A 17336-nucleotide genomic window follows, 5' to 3' on the forward strand; every position below is an offset into this window, starting at 1 on the left:
GTATCCTGCATCTGTATATCCAACTAGTTGTGACTTGGATCCATAGGGATAAAACAATCCCATATCAACCGTTCTATGAAAATATCGAAAAATTTGTTTGATTCCATTCCAATGTCTTCTGGCTGGAGAAGAACTATACCTTACTAGTAAATTCACAGCAAATGATATATCGGGTCGTGTATTATTAGCAAGATACATTAGCGCTCCAATGGCACTAAGATATGGTACTTCAGGACAAAGGATATCTTCATTTTCTTCTTTAGGACGGAATTGATCATTTTCCACATCTAAAGACCTTACGATCATTGGGGTACTTAATGGATGTGACTTATCCATATAAAATCTCTTCAAAATCTTTTCTGTGTATGTTGTTTGATGAATAAAGATCCCATTTTTTGTATGCTCGATCTGCAAGGCAAAACAAAATTTAGTCTTTCCAAGATCTTTTATCTCAAACTCTTCTTTTAGAGCTTTTATAGTTGTTGGAATCTCTTCAGGAGTTCCAATGATATTTAAATCATCAACGTACACAGCAATTATAAAGAATTCAAATGCAGATTTCTTTATAAAAAAAACATGGATAGATATCATCATTCTTGAATCCATTTTTGGCCAAATACTTAGTAAGACGATTATACCACATTTGTTTAGATTGCTTTAAACCATATAAAGATCATTGCAATTTGACAGAGTATAAACTTTGTGAATATTCATTGGATGGTTTAGATATCTTTAGTCCTTCAGGGACTTTCATATAAATATCACGATCTAATGATCCGTATAAATAGGCTATTACCACATCTATTAAATGCATATGTAGTTTATGATATGCAGATAAACTGACCAAATAACGCAATGTTATTGCATCCACTACAGGGGAATATGTTTCTTCATAATCTATACCGGGCCTTTGTGAAAAATTTTGTGCCACAAGTCGAGCTTTGTAACGTACAACTTCATTTTTCTCATTTTGTTTTCTCACAAATACCTATCTGTATCCAACAGGTTTTACAGCTTTTGCTGTACGGACTACAGGTCCAAAGACTTCACATTTTACAAGTGAGTCTAACTCAACTTTCATACCTTCTTCCCATTTTGGCCAATCATTTCTTTGTCGACATTTTTTGACTGCTCTTAGTTCAAGATCCTTACTTTCATGCATGATATTTAATGCCACATTATATGCAAATATTTCATCGACAATTATCTTATTTTGGTCCCATTTCTTTCCTGTAAAGACATAATTTATCGAGATCTCATCATTTTCAGAATTTTCAAGTACCTGAACGTTTTCTGGCATTAAAACTATATCAAAATTTCGGACAACTGTAGGTGTCTTTATTATGTCTTTTTCAACAGGAATAGTATTTACTTTTTTTAAAAAGATTTTTGTCTTTAGAACCGACAGGTTTACCATGCTTCTGGCGTGAATTTGTTTCAGTGGCCACTTTTCCAACTGAGACATCTATTTGAATTGGGGGCATTTTCAGCTGGTATATAGGATTTGGTTATCCTTTTCGTATCAGAAAATGTATCAGAAAATTCATTTATTATTCTTTGCAAATGTATAATCTTTTGAACTTCTAATTCACATTACAATGATCGAGGATCTAAAAGCATCAAGGATGATGCATTCCAATTAAGTTCCTTTTCAGGAAGTTTATTCTCTCCCTCTAATATTAGAAATTTTGATTCATCAAAATGACAATCCGCAAATCGGGCTTTAAATACATATCCACTTTGTATCTCAAGATACCTCACTATAGAGGGAGAATCATATCCAACATATACCTCCAATTTTCTTTGGGGTCCCATTTTAGTGTGAGAAGGTGGTGCAATGGGAACATATATCGCACACTCGAATATTCTTAAATGGAAAATATTTGGCTGCTAGCTAAAAGCTAATTGCATAGGAGAGAGAACTAATAGTAACTTATCGGCCTCAAATGAATAAGTGCTGCGACTTGTAAAATAGCATGCCCTCAAACCGAGGTTGGGAGATTTGTTTTCATAAGTAATGGTCTACCAATTAATTGGAGGTGTTTAATAAGTGACTCTGCTATCCCATTTTGTGTGTGAACATGAACTATTGGATGTTCAACACTTATTAGCCATACGATAAGTATCAAAGGCTTGGAAAGTAAATCCACCTGCATTATCAAGACAAATTGCTTTGATTGGATTTTCTAGAAACTGTGCTTTTAATCAAATAATTTGAGCAAGTAATATCGCAAACGCCAGGTTGCGAGAAGACAATAAGCACACATGTGACCATTTTGAAAATTGGTCTATTAGGACCATAAAATATGTAAAAGACCCACATGATGGATGAATAAGACCACATATATCGCCTTGAATCCTTTCTAGGAATTCAGGGGACTCAAATTCAATCTTTACTATTGATGACCTTAAAATGAGCTTTTCTTGAGAACATGCAGCACAAAAAAATTCATTACATTTAAGAATCTTCTAGTTCTTTAGTAAATGTCCATGGGAGTTTTCAATAATTCTCCACATCATGGTTGTTTCTGGATGACCCAATCGATCATGCCAAGTTATGAATTCATTTGGGCTAGTAAACTTTTGGTTTACAATAGCATATGATTCAATTGTACTAATTTTGGTATAATATAACCTAGATGAAAGTGAGGCAACTTTTCTAAGATAACCTTTTTATTTGAATTATGAGTTGTGATACATAAGTACTTATGATTTTCCTCATTCATATTTTCAATATGATATCCATTTCGGCGAATATCTTTGAACCTCAATAAGTTCCTTAGAGACTTAGTAAACAATAATGCATTATTTATTATGAATTTTGTTCCTCCAAAAAATAAAATTATAGCTCTTCCGGAGCATTCTATCACATTGTCCGAGTCAATAATAGTATTAACATATTTTTCTTTTGACATAAGATGAGTAAAATATATATTACTTTTGAGAATAGTATGCGAACTTGTACTATCCGCAAGGCAAACATCTTCACTATATGTCCTTGTCATTTTCTTCAAAGACAAATAATAAAATGAATAGAAGTATATGCGCATAAAATTATTTTCTTGATTATTTTTTTAAGAAATATTGTATATAGTATCGTATGCTAAAAAAATTATTATTATTATTTTAAAACTTGGCACATTTAGTAATTTTGAAATTCATAAATATTTTATTAAACATTATTTATATACATCATACTTGAAATTATATACATAGAAAATAAAATTTAACACGAAGTTTCTTACATTATTTATTTACATGAATACTTAACAATCTCACATATTAAACTATTTCATCATTGTTCAAATGACTAATATTTCCTTCAAGATCCTAAAAAAAATTAAATACATCATAATGAGTGGTGGAATTTTCAGCATCATTTGAAACGAAATTCGTCTCCTTTCCTTTGTCGTCCTTTTCCAAAGATACTTGATAAAGATCGACTAGGTGCTTTGGGGTATGACAGGTATGCGACCAATGGCCCTTTCCACCACAACGAAAATATTTATCCTCTGTTGATTTATTTTGTCCAGTGTTTCTTTCTTTATCCCACTTCTAGTGAGATTCTTTCTTGTGAATATAATTCTTTTTTCTTCCATAATTTTTCTTGTTACTAAAACATTGCCATTGACCTCTTCTAGGGTAATGATTTGCTGCATTTGCTTCAGGAAATGGGGTGGCGCCAGTTGGGCGCACTTCATGATCTTTTAAAAGTAACTCATTGTTGCGTTCAGCAACAAGAAGGTAAGAAATTAATTCAGAATATTTTTTAAATTCTTTTTCTCGATACTGCTGCTGCAGGAGCACATTCGAGGCATAGAAGGTCGAGAAACTTTTCTCTAACAAGTCATTATCAGTTATCTTTTTCCCACATAACTTTATTCTTGAGGTGATTCGAAACATTGCTGAATTATATTCATTTATGGAATTAAAATCTTGTAGACGCAAGTGCGTCCATTCATATCGGGCTTAAAAAAGTATCACCGTCTTTTGATGATTATACCTTTCTTCAAGGTCTTTCCAAAGATCTACAGGATCTTTTAATGTGAGGTATCCATTTTTCAATCCTTCGTCAAGATGACGATGAAGGAAGATCATACCTTTGGCTTTATCCTTTTGAGATGCATTATTTTCAGCCTTAATGGTATCTCCAAGATCTATTGAATCAAGATGGATTTCAGCATCTAGTATCCATGATAAATAGTTGTTTCCAGATATATCAAGAGTATTAAATTCAATATGAGAGAGTTTCGACATAATGAAAATTTATTATCTGAGTCTTTCTAAAATTTAATCAGAGTCTCGTGCTGATAACGTGTTGTAAAATAAATAACTAAGGAATAAAATATAATAAATATAAAATAAAGAAGTGTAAATATAAAACTCTAGTAGTAATATTCACTATAATTACTATCTCAATACAATAGAGATGATTAATATATTTACTAATATTATATGTTGTAGTATATATAGAGAGAGAAATTTATTATTGCTATATACAAAAGAGAAGAGTATATTTTATTGCTGTGTATATGGCCTCAGATCATGCCCTATTTATACATATATAAAGTGCTTATTTTTCAACTTTTATTTAATGTGATTCTCTTGGTAACATAATTATTTTACTATAGAAAGGTTGAACCGCCCATAGACATCCATATCATAACATAACTATTAATTTATACAATTATTATAAAAGTAGAATATGTTGGAGCTTTGTATTTACTTATTTAGCGTGTTTTTAAAATTATTTTAAAATATTCATATTTGTAATAATAATTTGCAAATTTGTTTCAAATAGCATGGAGCATGAAAATGAGGTAAAGATTGCATAAGCAGAATTTTAGAATTTTCAGAAAATAAATTTTTTTAGAAAAATAAATTTTAAATTCTTTTATGATATAAACTTCTCTTATATACTATTATATACTATTTTACATTATGTGTCTTCTTCTATCAGCATTCTCCTTTAAGTTTGGCATATAGAAGTCTATCATGTCATACTTGGAATGAAACAAAGAGAAGGGTCCAAGAGCAAGTGATTTTGCATGTACTACTTAATTTTTACAGAAGTGACTAGAAAAAGCTTGAGGGCCCATTATTAAGTCTTGTCACACAATATGACTATTAATATTAAAGGTAAAACATATTTTTCTATCTTTAAAAAATACTAAAAATTTTAAAAATATCCTTAAATTTTATTTTGTTTTAATTTTATTGTAGAAGTTTTCGATTTGCAACAAAATACCCCTTACAGCTATTTTTTTAAAAACTTTAGGACCATTTCAGCAACAATTTTAGAAGAACAACCATTAATACAAGTAGACCAGAGATAGTTGTCATATATTGTTACTGAATTAGTCTTAAGTTTTTTGAAAATTTAGATGTCAGTGGTATATTTGACGCAAATCAAAAATTTTTTGGACAAAATTAAAACAAAATAGAACTTAGGAGTATTTTTGAAATTTTTTGCAAACTTTAAAAACAAAAACTATACGTTACCCTGTGAGTGTATTTGTACATTTTATTTTGATCTCTTTTTCTGCACACTTTGGATAATTCAAAGTGAGTTATAACACTCTGAATGATACTTGGTCCCTAAATTAGCTTATATTTCACTGTGTGTAAGAAGAAGAGAGGCTATAGCAAGATAAGACTAAAAGTGCTCATATGATTTCATCTTCTCAGTATAAAAAAAGCATGATACTATTGTGAATGCACCTTCCTAGCAGAAAAAGAGTAAGAAACAGGATCAAGTTTCAACCTGTTTTTTCTGTAAGAAGGTAGGGCGCATAGAGAAGAATTCTACCAAATATGTCACCTGGCATATAAAGAAGGGTATGATTCTTACTTTTGTTTGTTAAGAAACTAGTTTAAATTATGCACCTGTTGATACTTGGTGGATAGATTCTGCTGCTACTACTCATGTAAGTGTTACTACGCAGGGTTGCCTGTGGAGCCAACTGTAACACCCTACCACACAGAGCTTTACACCTAGGATGTAAAATAGAGGTAGCGAGGCGCTACGACCTCTAGAATATATATATATATATATATATATATATATATATATATATATATATATATATATATAGGATAATAATTGAAAGGATTTAATATAATAGGAGCCTTGGAGAAAAGGTAAAGCAAAAATCGCAAAATATAAAAGCGCAACGTTCAGAAAACGTCGTTACTTGCGTACAAAGAAATCAAAAGTCAATTAACATAATTATACAAAAGATAAGAGTAGAATATCAAGGGTACAAAATAAAAAGCTCCTAACTCAGCTTGTGAAGCTAAGGCTGGCCAGAGAATATTTACGTATATATATACATAACCCCAAGTCCCAAAATGCACATACATAAATCCTAGTTCTCCATAAAACCTCTAAGAGGTACATAAACAAAGCAATCTTATACAGAAGAGGAGAAACTATAAATTTATACATAATAATATCAAAATAACAAAAGGAAACCCCAAAGTAAACCACTTCGCCTCAGAAACTCCAAACGCCTACCGAGATGCCTTTTGACCTGCATATGAAAAATCATAACACAGTATGGAATAAGAATCAGAGGTTCTCAGCATGGTAAAGGTACCACACACATAAGATATAAGGTCCTGAGAATGCCAGAGGCAATCCTACAACGCTGACATTTAGATTATAAAACTTAAAAATTAAAACTGAAACCATAAATAAGGGTGGTTTTCTAAGCATTCCTAAACTTAACCAAATACTTTAACCTAACCCTCCATCACCCTCTTTCCTCTAAAACTTCCATCACCAATACAATTACACAGACAAGCAAGCAGACAATAACAAACACAATTAGGATAAAAGTAATGCAAGTAGCACGTATATGAGTAAGCATATGAAAGTTACATAGGCATTCCTAATTAGAGCATAAACAAGCAATTCAAAAAATATGGTTATGATGCATGCCTGTCCTATGGTTGTTGATATCGACTGTCGGTTACTTAGCTAGCCTGACATGTCCTGGTAGCTAACCGTGGACAGAACACCAAACACGGAGCAAGTGGGATAATGCCTCAACCCTTGCATCATACCCGGGTACCCGGAGCAAGGGACAACTTCACTCTGCCTTTTACCCAGTAGTGCAGTGTTTTACAACCCACAAACTAACCGGCAAGTACACCGGGTCGTACCAAGTAATATCTTACGTGAGTAAGGGTCGATCCCACGAGAATTGATGGATTAAGCAACAATAGTGTTTGATAGGCTTAGTTAGGCAAGCAGAAAATGATTTTGAGATGTTCAAAAGGTTTAAGTTTGAACTCAGAATATCAAAATGAGAGACAAATAAATAAGTTGGGAATAAAATATGGAGAAAACAGTTAAGGCTTCAGAGTTATCTATTTTTCCGGATTAACTTTTCTTACTAACTATTTTAAACATGTAGGATTTAATTTATGGCAACTATATGTGACTCGACCCTAATTCCTTAGACCTTTCTAGTCTCTTCTAAAATTCATTAACTGCCAATTCCTTGGTCAATTAATTCCAATTAGAAGGTGAAGTTCAAATTCCAGTTTATATACCACAAAAATTCTAATTACCCAAAAATAAGAGGATTATATGTCATATATCCTGTTAAATCCAAATAATTAAAATTTAGGAGAAATTGTTTTCAAGCTGTTGTTCAGGTAAAGAGCTTTTTCAAGTTTTACAAGAACTCAAATAGAAAAGAGGGTCAAACTTCCGTTTCACCCAAATTCATAAAATAAAGACCGAAAATAATTCTTAAATTATAAATCCATACATGAATTAAAATAGAAAAAGTAATAAAATCAATCCATACCAATAGACAAAGCTTCTAACCTTAACAATGGAGGATTAGTTGCTCATGAAATGTGGAATGTAAATTTGTATAGAATTCCCTAATGGAACCTGCCTAATAGAAGAGAAGTCTCCCATTTTTATAACTAATCCTAATTAATTTAAAATCTAATATTTAAAATTAAGATAATATCTTTTCCTATTTTAAAATCAAATTTGAATTTAAATCAAAATTAACTAACTACTCCGCGTCTTGTAACGTAGGGACCACTTGGCTTCATTGGATCCGCGCCTAACTTAGGTGCTAAAATGGGGCCCAGAAATTACCCCAAGCGTTTTCTGCATTTTCTGCACGTGGCGCATGTCACACGTACGCGTCACGCGTATGCGTTGATGGTCTTTTTCGGGAGTCACGCGGATGCGTAGGTCACGCGCACGCATCGCTGAGCAAATATTCAATTCACGCGTACGCGTCAGTCACGCACACGCGTCGCCATGGATACCTCCAAATCACACGCACGCGTCAGGCACGCATGCGCGTCGCTCTTCGCAGCCATCTCCTTTGATTCTTGTGCTGCAGAAACTCCATCAAATCCAGCCGAATGCTACCTAAAATAAATAAAATTACACAAAACTCAAAATAGCATCCATAGTGGCTAAAATATATTTAATTCTTAATTAAACTCAACAAATTAGATGCAAATTCACTAGGAAAAGATAGGAAAGATGCTCACGCATCACAACACCAAACTTAAACTGTTGCTTGTCATCAAGCAACCAAAACTAATATAAGCTTAGGATGTGAATTTGCATGAGAATGAGAGTTCGATTAAGCTCATGTCTCTTCTTATAGTGGGGTTTACAACTGCAATTCTGAATAGTTTTGGCATTCTACTTTATCCTTTGAAGTTCAGAATGATTGGAATCCATAGGAACTCAGAATTCAGATAGTGTTATTGATTCTCCTAGTTCAGTATGTTGATTCTTGAACATAGCTACTTAATGAGTCTTGGTCGTGACCCTAAGCATTTTGTTTTCCAGTATTACCACCGGATACATAAATGTCATAGACACATAACTGGGTGAACCTTTTCAGATTGTGACTCAGCTTTGCTAGAGTCCCCAGTTAGAGGTGCCCAGAGTTCTTTAGCACACTCTTTTTACTTTGGATCACGATTTTAACCGCTCAGTCTCAAGCTTTTCACTTGACACCTTCATGCCACAAGCACATGGTTAGGGACAGCTTGATTTAGCCGCTTAGGCCAGGATTTTATTCCTTTGGGCCCTCCTATCCATTAGCGCTCAAAGCCTTGGATCCTTGTTACCCTTTGCCTTTTAGTTTAAAGGGTTATTGGCTTTTTCTGCTTGCTTTTTTTTGCAAGCTTTGTGTTTTTCACTACTTTTTCTTGCTTCAAGAATCAATTTTATGATTTTTCAGATTATCAATAACATTTCTCTTCTTTCATCATTCTTTCAAGAGCCAACAATTTTAACATTCATAAACTTCACTATAAAAAATATGCACTGTTCATGTCATGCATTCAGAATTACAGAAAATACCACCACATTTAAGTAAATAAGACTACTTTTAAAATTAACTCAATTTCTCATGCAATACATCACTTCTGTGTTTTTTATTTGAATTCAAGCTCAGTGAGTAATACATGAGACATCTTTTCAGAATTAAAGCAATTAAGGGAAAACTAAACTAGACCTAGAATTTCTCACTAATAAAGGATCATGCAACAAACAACGCAAAATAGTAGAAAACCAGAACATAACATAGAAAAAGAGGGGAGGAATAAAAAATATGAAAGGAACTCAACCACCTTAGTTATCCTAGCAGTCACTTTATTCTTCAGGTTGTGCTCCTCCGTGAAGATGATTCGCCTCCCTTTTGGTGCCATAGGAATAAACAGAAAAGCTTTAAGCGAAGCGTCAACACCAAACTTAAATGTTTGCTTGTCCTCAAGCAAAGAAAATCTGAAAAATAAAAACAAATAAGATGAAAGAAGAATAAAAGGATAAAGGAACAAGAGAGAATTAGGATGGGGAGAGAGAGAAAGAAAATTAAAACTGGGCGACGAACTAGTGTAATTGTGCGGCGCAGGCGACGCGTACGCGTACGGCACGCGTACGCGTGGGGCGCGAAATTTTCTAAAGGACGTGTAAGCGTCAGGCACGCGTACGCATGCCCTGGGTTTTGTGCAATTCGCGCGAAACCAGCCGCGCGCACGCACAACTCTCTGTTCGCATGGCTAGGGAACCAATATTGGCATACGACGCGTTCGCGTCATGCACGCGCAGTCATGGAGGGCTGTTTGGTCAAATGACGCGCACGCGTCAGGGACACGTACGCGTGGTCAATTTTGTGCGTCTAGCACACTTCTAGCCCCAAGCCAGCACAACTCTCTGTCCAACACATATTTACGTCGAAATTCAAGGTCACGCGTACGCGTCAATGACGCATACGCGTGGAGTGCCAAAATCACCAATGACGTGCACGCGTGGGGTATGTGTACGTGTGGGCATGTTTGTGCGAAAAGCCTCATTCCTGCGCCACTCCCACGCAATTCTCTGCTCATTTTTATTTTTTTCACGCACACTCATCTGACGTGTACACGTCGGGTGCTCTTCTTTTTTTTATATATCCGGTTCCTGTTCTAAAATAGCTATATGATTAGAAAATTAGTAATAACTCAATAAAAATCAAATAAGCAAGAAAATTACTACTATGAAAAATAACTAAGAATGAAAAGGAACGATCATACCACGGTGGCTTGTCTCCCACCAAGCACTTTTAGTTAAAGTCCTTAAGTTGGACATGTGGTGAGCTCCTTGTCATGGTGGCTTATGCTTGTACTGATCCAGGAATCTCCACCAATGTTTGTAATTCCAATGGCTACCAGGATCCCAAACTAGGCGCCTAACGCCTTTGAGCAAGTTGAAGTAAGTGACAAGGCCCCAAGAGTGTTGATTATGGGAATGAATTCCAGGGTCCCAAACCTTGCTTTTACGCCCGTCTTCTTGTGGATCACCATTGTTCCCACCGGGTGGCAAGCAATCTGAATTCTCACAGAGACATCCAAACAACCTTCTAAACCCATTCAAGTGAGCTCTACACCAATCCTTGCACTTCAATTTGGAGCATGCAACCATATTGAATCTTGCTTGACATCTCTTGCCAATAACCATCTTCCTCTTACTCTTAATGCCACAAAGAGCTCTAAGTTGACCATCCGTCTCTAATAGCTCATATTCAAGTGGGAAAGTAAAGGTTAAGGATAGGAATTTTACCCACTTAAATGTTGTATTGGATGGTGATGGCTTTGGAAGAGGTCTTGCAAGCTCCACTCCCTTGTGTTCTTCTTTGAATTCTTCCACCTCTTTGCAAGCTTCCTCTATTTCAACCTCTTCCTCTTGGTAGCTTTCTTTTTCAACTAACTCTTCATTGACCTTGGTCTCAAAGCCAGCTACTTTACCACTTCTCAATTGAATAACCTTACAATCTTTTTCAACTGGCTCCTCATTAACTTGTGCTTCCATACTTGCCACTTGTCCACTTATCAAGGTGATAGCCTTGCCTTCCTCTATTGGATTTGGAATTGCGTTACTAGAAAGGCTATTAGTGGTGCTCTAATCCATTTCATTAACTTTTGTGGCTAATTGACCCATCTGAATCTCCAAGTTCTTGATTGATGCTTTGGTTTCCTGTCTAAAACTTGCCAAGATTTCTTTCAAATCATTATTCTGTTGGGGCTGAGAAGTTGCTTGCTGAGATGACTGAAACTGGGGGTTGTAAAAATTGTTCTGTTGAAAGCCACCTTGAGAACTATGATTAAAATTTTGTGGCCTCTGAGGTTGTTCTCTCCACCCAAAATTTGGGTGATTTCTCCATCTCTGATTGTAGGTCTTAGAATAGGGATCATTATTGGGATTTTAGAAGCACTCCCCATGTAATTGACCTCTTGAAGAGAATTTTGGGTGTTGATACCTGAAATTTGCATGCTACCCATCTGTTGAGTAAGTACATTTAATTGCTGAGACATAAGCTTGTTCTGAGCAAGAATAGCATTAAGAGTTTCTACTTCCATAACACCCTTCTTCTGAGGAGCCTCAATATTTGATGGTGGCTCTTGATATGAATATGGAGATGGTGGCTCTAGATAGTTGGAACATGGAGCATTGAAGTTTCTTTGGTTTTGACTTTGCCAACCAAAATTTGGATAGCTCCTCCATCCACCATAATATGAATCACTACTCGGGTGTGAGTAGTAACCCATGTGATCTCTCTCCATTATTTTTCTTTAGCACAAAACACCAAAAAGGATTAAATGCACCATGTGGTAAATAGAAAAGCAAGAAAGAACAGAATTCTAAGAATTAAAATAAAACTACTAGGAAACACCAAACTTAATTTCAGAAATTAAGAAAAATATTGGTGCTATTTATTTATTTAAAACTTTTTTTTCGAAAATTATTTATTTATTTTTTATTTTTAAAAAAATAGATTTTAATAAAATTTAAAAATAAAACGCCTAATCTAAGCAATCAAACAACTAATAGTTGTTAATCACTACAATCCCCGGTAACAGCGCCAAAAACTTGGTGCGGTGTTTTACAACCCACAAACTAACCGGCAAGTGCATCGGGTCGTACCAAGTAATACCTTACGTGAGTAAGGGTCGATCCCACGAGGATTGATGGATTAAGCAATAATAGTGTTTGATAGGCTTAGTTAGGCAAGCAGAAAATGGTTTTGAAATGTTCAAAAGGTTTAAGTTCAAACTCAGAATATCAAAAGGAGAGACAAATAAATAAGTTGGGAATAAAATATGGAGAAAACAGTTAAGGCTTCAGAGTTATCTATTTTTCTAGATTAACTTTTCTTACTAACTATTTTAAACATGTAGGATTTAAATTATGGCAACCATATGTGACTAGACCCTATTTCCTTAGACCTTTCTAGTCTTTTCTAAAATTTATTAACTGCCAATTTCTTGGTCAATTAATTCCAATTAGAAGGTGAAGTTCAAATTCCATTTTATATACCACAAAAATTCTAATTACCCAAACATAAGAGGATTATATGTCACGTATTCGGTTAAATCCAAATAATTAAAATTTAGGAGAAATCTATGAAGCACGGACACTTTGTTTAATTGCCATGTCGGTGTGTCGGACACATTTCAGACACAACGCACGGAGACACTCGTCCGACACGCGTGTCTCCCGTGTCCAAACGTGTCCTGTCCAAAAAAACAAAAAAATTTGCCAGATACGGCCCGACACGGCCCAATGACATTTTGGAAAGCTCTCCTCATCAGTTTCACTTTCACCCTTATCTTAACAAACGTTAAAAACCTAACCTTTCACCTTCACCCCCAAACCCGTCTCTGGCTCCGTGGCTACACCCACTCACCCTCTCCTCACCGCCAGTCTACCGCTACCTCCAGCCATCGCTGCCACCTCCGGTCGTCACCGCCGTGGATGTTCATCATCTCTCTCCACACCCACTCACTCTTAATCTCAGCATCTCCTCTTCGCTGCCACCACTTCTTATGCATTGCTTGTCATCACTGTTCGTTGCCGGTCACTGCTTCTCCAGCCACCACTTGTTGTCATCATTGTTCCAGTTCTCGCTGCCGTGTTCGCCATCTCCCCGGTTGCCACTTCTACTATGACCGTTGCCCTGCTCTCGTGCTCTTCCGCCGTGCTCTTCTGCATCCTCCATTTCAAGTAAGGGAGAATATTTATTTTTTCATTAATCAATTTTCTGGTTCTATATTTCTATTTTTCTCTGGCCTCTGTGCTTCTCTTTGGTTCTGAGTTGTTTTGTCAATTTTGTGCTTCTATTTGATTTTGGATTTCTATTTTGTTCTATGTATCTTCTTGGTTTGGTTTTGTTTTATTTTGTTTTATGCTTCTGGAATTAGGTATTGTTAGATACTTCTTTCATAATTTTTTACTGCTGTTATGAGAAGATTAGAAACTAGAAAGTAATAGAAATACACAGAACTGATAGAAGAAAGACAAGAGGAAAAAAACTGGATGGATGGTAAGGTTACTCTTGAGTCTTGATGGTTTAGAAGTGGAGCTAATCTCACTTCCTGATGGGTTAGGAGTTAGGACCTGAAGATGATAGAAGTGACATGGCTGGTTTAATTGCTTCAATAGTGAGAAGTGGAGCAAGAGTTGCGGTGGTGGTGGCTCTAGCTCAGAGGCTAAGGGACCGATGGGGCCAGTATTCAGCACTTATGTATATGAAGAGGAATATGGCAGTGTCTTGTAAGATTCCTAGAAATCAATTTATTTTTATTTTTGAGTTTTAGTGTAAATGTCTAGACTCTAGATAGCAATTTGTCTATAATTTGTTCTATATGCATTTATGTATATGCCATTATTATATATATCATGGTTCTAATGATAATCCTGATTCATAGCTTTAGGTTATCTTTCTCTTCTTAGTTCTTAGTAATCATGTTCATATTGAAGGATTACTTGTTAAGGTTTTATTGTGGTCCTTAACAATTCGCACCTCTTATAATATGTTTTTATCTGTTTCTTTTTTAGTAAATATTGAACAATAATAGTTGGGAATGAACTCAGCTTACTTACACAAATGTTTAGTATTATATAATAATTTTCTTTGGTTTTGTTTTTTCTTTATGCTTTTTTTGGTTCTGTTTTGCTAAAGAAATTGAATTGTAAAAAAATAATTTTGGTTCTTAAATTATTGTAGGATTGTGAGAGATGAGTTCATAGAGTGTTCAAAACAATTTTGAAGAAAGTATTAATAAGCCTTTATGGAAATTTGTAACAAAGAAAGATAAAATTGAAGGGGGCGGAAATCTTGAATTTCAATGTAAATTTTGCAAGGTTTTATTCAATGGTTCTTATACTAGAGTAAGAGCACATTTATTGAAGATTTCAGGAAAAGGAATTAGATTTTGTGTAAAAGTTACACTAACAAAGCTTGAAGAACTTAAGAAACTTGATAGTGAAAGTACATTGTTGCATGAAAGTAAAAAGGCTAAGTCAATTCCTCTTCCACCCTTATCTAATGTAAGTGAACTTGATTTAAGAAAAAGAAGAGCTACTAGACCTTTAGAGAAAGCTTTTAATGTGAATGCAAGGGAGACTCTAGATTTACATTTTGCTAGAATGTTTTTTTCATCTAGCGAAAAATCCGTATTTTGTAAAAGCTTTTTCTTATGCTGCCAATAATTATATTGATGGTTATATTCCTCTTGGATATAATAAATTGAGGACAACTTTGCTTGAGAAAGAGAAGCAACATGTGGAGAGAATGTTAGAACCTACTAAGAATTCATGGAGTGGAAAGGGAGTGAGCATTGTAAGTGATGGATGGAGTGATCCCTAAAGGAGGCCTCTTCTTAATTTTATGGCTGTAACTGAAAGTGAACCTATGTTTTTGAAAGCTGTAGATTGTTCAGATGAGATCAAAGACAAGGATTATGTTGCAAAGCAAATAAGAGATGTGATAAGAGAAGTCGGTCTCTCAAATGTAGTGCAGATTGTGACTGATAATGCACCGGTTTGTAAAGCGACTGGTTTATTGATTGAAGCTGAATTGCTATCTGTTTTTTTGGACTCCTTGTGTTGTTCATACTCTCAACCTTACTTTAAAGGACATTTGTGCAACTAAGAATACAGAGAAGAATAATTTTGTCTATCAAGAATGCTCATGGATTACTCAAATTGCTGAAGATGCTTTTTTTATAAAAAATTTTATTGTTAATCATCATATGAGGTTATCTATTTTCAATGAATTTAATACATTGAAGTTGCTTAATGTTGCTCCTACTCGATTTGCTTCTACTATTGTGATGCTCAAAAGATTTAGGTTGTTAAAGCAAGGACACAAAGAGATGGTTATAAGTGAGAAGTGGTCTTCATACAAGGAAGATAATATTGGCAAAGCTGAGTTTGTTACAGAAAAGATTTTGAGTGAAAATTGGTGGCAAAAAATTGATTATATTCTTGCTTTCACAAATCCTATTTATGATGTTTTAAGAAGTACAGACACAGATGCACCTACTCTTCATTTGGTCCATGAGATGTGGGATTCAATGATCAAGAAAGTAAAAAGTGCTATATATCTCTATGAAAGAAAAGATGAACAAGTGTTATCGTCCTTCTACAATGTTGTGCACTCAATATTAGTTCAAAGATGGACAAAAAGTAGCACACCTCTTCATTGTTTAGCACATTCATTGAATCCAAGGTAACTTTTTACATTTATTGTTTATAACTTTTATTTATAAGTGAAGATAATTGAATCATTATTAATTTATGCTTAAACACTAATTATATAGGTATTATAGCCACCAATGGTTGAGAGTAGATCCTACACGAGTTTCTCCTCATCAAGATATTAAGATCACTAATGAGAGAGTTAAATGCTTGAAGAGGTATTTTCGTAATGAAGAAGAGAGGAGAAAGGTAAACATTGAATTTGCAAGCTTTTCTGATGGTAGAGGTGTCTTTGATGATCATGACTCTTTAAATGATATAGATGAAGTTGATGCAAAGTCTTGGTGGCTAATTCATGGTGGTAAAGCAAAATTTCTTCAACCAATTACTCTTAGGCTACTAGGGCAACCATCTTCATCTTCTTGTTGTGAAAGGAATTGGAGCACATATTCTTTTATCCATTCCCTAAAAAGAAACAAGTTGAAGCCTAAATGTGCAGAAAATTTAGTATTCGTCCACACTAATCTTCGTCTTCTTTCAAGAAAAACTCCACAATACAATAAAGGAGAAACTATGATGTGGGATATTGCTGGAGATGCTTTTTCACCAATTGATGAAGAAAATGATGTTCTTGAAGTTGTTCACCTTTCTCTTGATGAACCGGAGTTGGAAAGAGTGACTTTTTCTAATGATGAAGATATCAACCATATATGATGGAGAAATAATGACTTTAGATAACTTTTTTTGTGTACATGTGATGTACAGAATTCTTACTATCTCTATTAAGACACAAGAGTTTAGAATTTTATCTTTTGAATACCTATATATTTTAGGAAAAAAATGCATATCATATGGTTGTTTTTGAAAATATCTCTATTAAGACATATCTCTATTTAAATATATTATATTATTAATATATATGTGTCCCCGTGTCTGACAACTTTTTAGAATTCACGTGTCGCCGTGTCCTGTGTCGTGTCGTGTTCCTTGTCCGTGTCCGTGTCTGTGCTTCATAGGGAGAAATTGTTTTCAAACTGTTGTTCAAGTAAAGAGCTTTTCCAAGTTTTACAAGAACTCAAATAGAAAAGATGGTCATACTTCCGTTCCACCCAAATTCATAAAATAAAGAGCGAAAATAATTCTTAAATTATAAATCCATACATGAATTAAAATAGAAAAAGCAATAAAATCAATCCATACAAATAGACAGAGCTCCTAACCTAAACAATGGAGGATTAGTTGCTCATGAAATGTGAAATGTAAATTTGTATATAATTCCCTAATGGAATCCCCCTAATGGAACCTGCCTAATAGAAGAGAA

General features: G+C 34.6%; 1 protein-coding gene across 1 annotated transcript; it reads left to right on the plus strand.

Annotated features, from left to right (window-relative positions):
• Positions 1 to 13950: 13950 nt before the first annotated feature.
• On the plus strand, positions 13951 to 16729 carry LOC140174315 (uncharacterized). The gene is made up of 5 exons (XM_072198749.1): positions 13951 to 14086; positions 14980 to 15159; positions 15247 to 15356; positions 15607 to 16046; positions 16138 to 16729. The coding sequence occupies exons 1-5, from the start codon at positions 13951 to 13953 to the stop codon at positions 16727 to 16729; spliced, it is 1458 nt and encodes a 485-aa protein (XP_072054850.1).
• The last annotated feature ends 607 nt before the right edge of the window (positions 16730 to 17336 follow it).

The sequence above is a fragment of the Arachis hypogaea genome, chromosome 7 (genome assembly GCF_003086295.3).
Source record: "Arachis hypogaea cultivar Tifrunner chromosome 7, arahy.Tifrunner.gnm2.J5K5, whole genome shotgun sequence".
NCBI lineage: Eukaryota > Viridiplantae > Streptophyta > Magnoliopsida > Fabales > Fabaceae > Arachis > Arachis hypogaea.

Excerpts from the sequence above, each read along its gene's own strand:
- LOC140174315 (XM_072198749.1), top strand. The coding sequence starts at position 13,951 with ATGGCTGGTTTAATTGCTTCAATAGTGAGAAGTGGAGCAAGAGTTGCG. Across the intron at positions 15,160-15,246 it reads AAAGGGAGTGAGCATTGTAA|ATTGTTCAGATGAGATCAAA; the intron begins GTGATGGATGGA and ends TGAAAGCTGTAG. Across the intron at positions 15,357-15,606 it reads TTGTGACTGATAATGCACCG|TTGCTTAATGTTGCTCCTAC; the intron begins GTTTGTAAAGCG and ends AATACATTGAAG.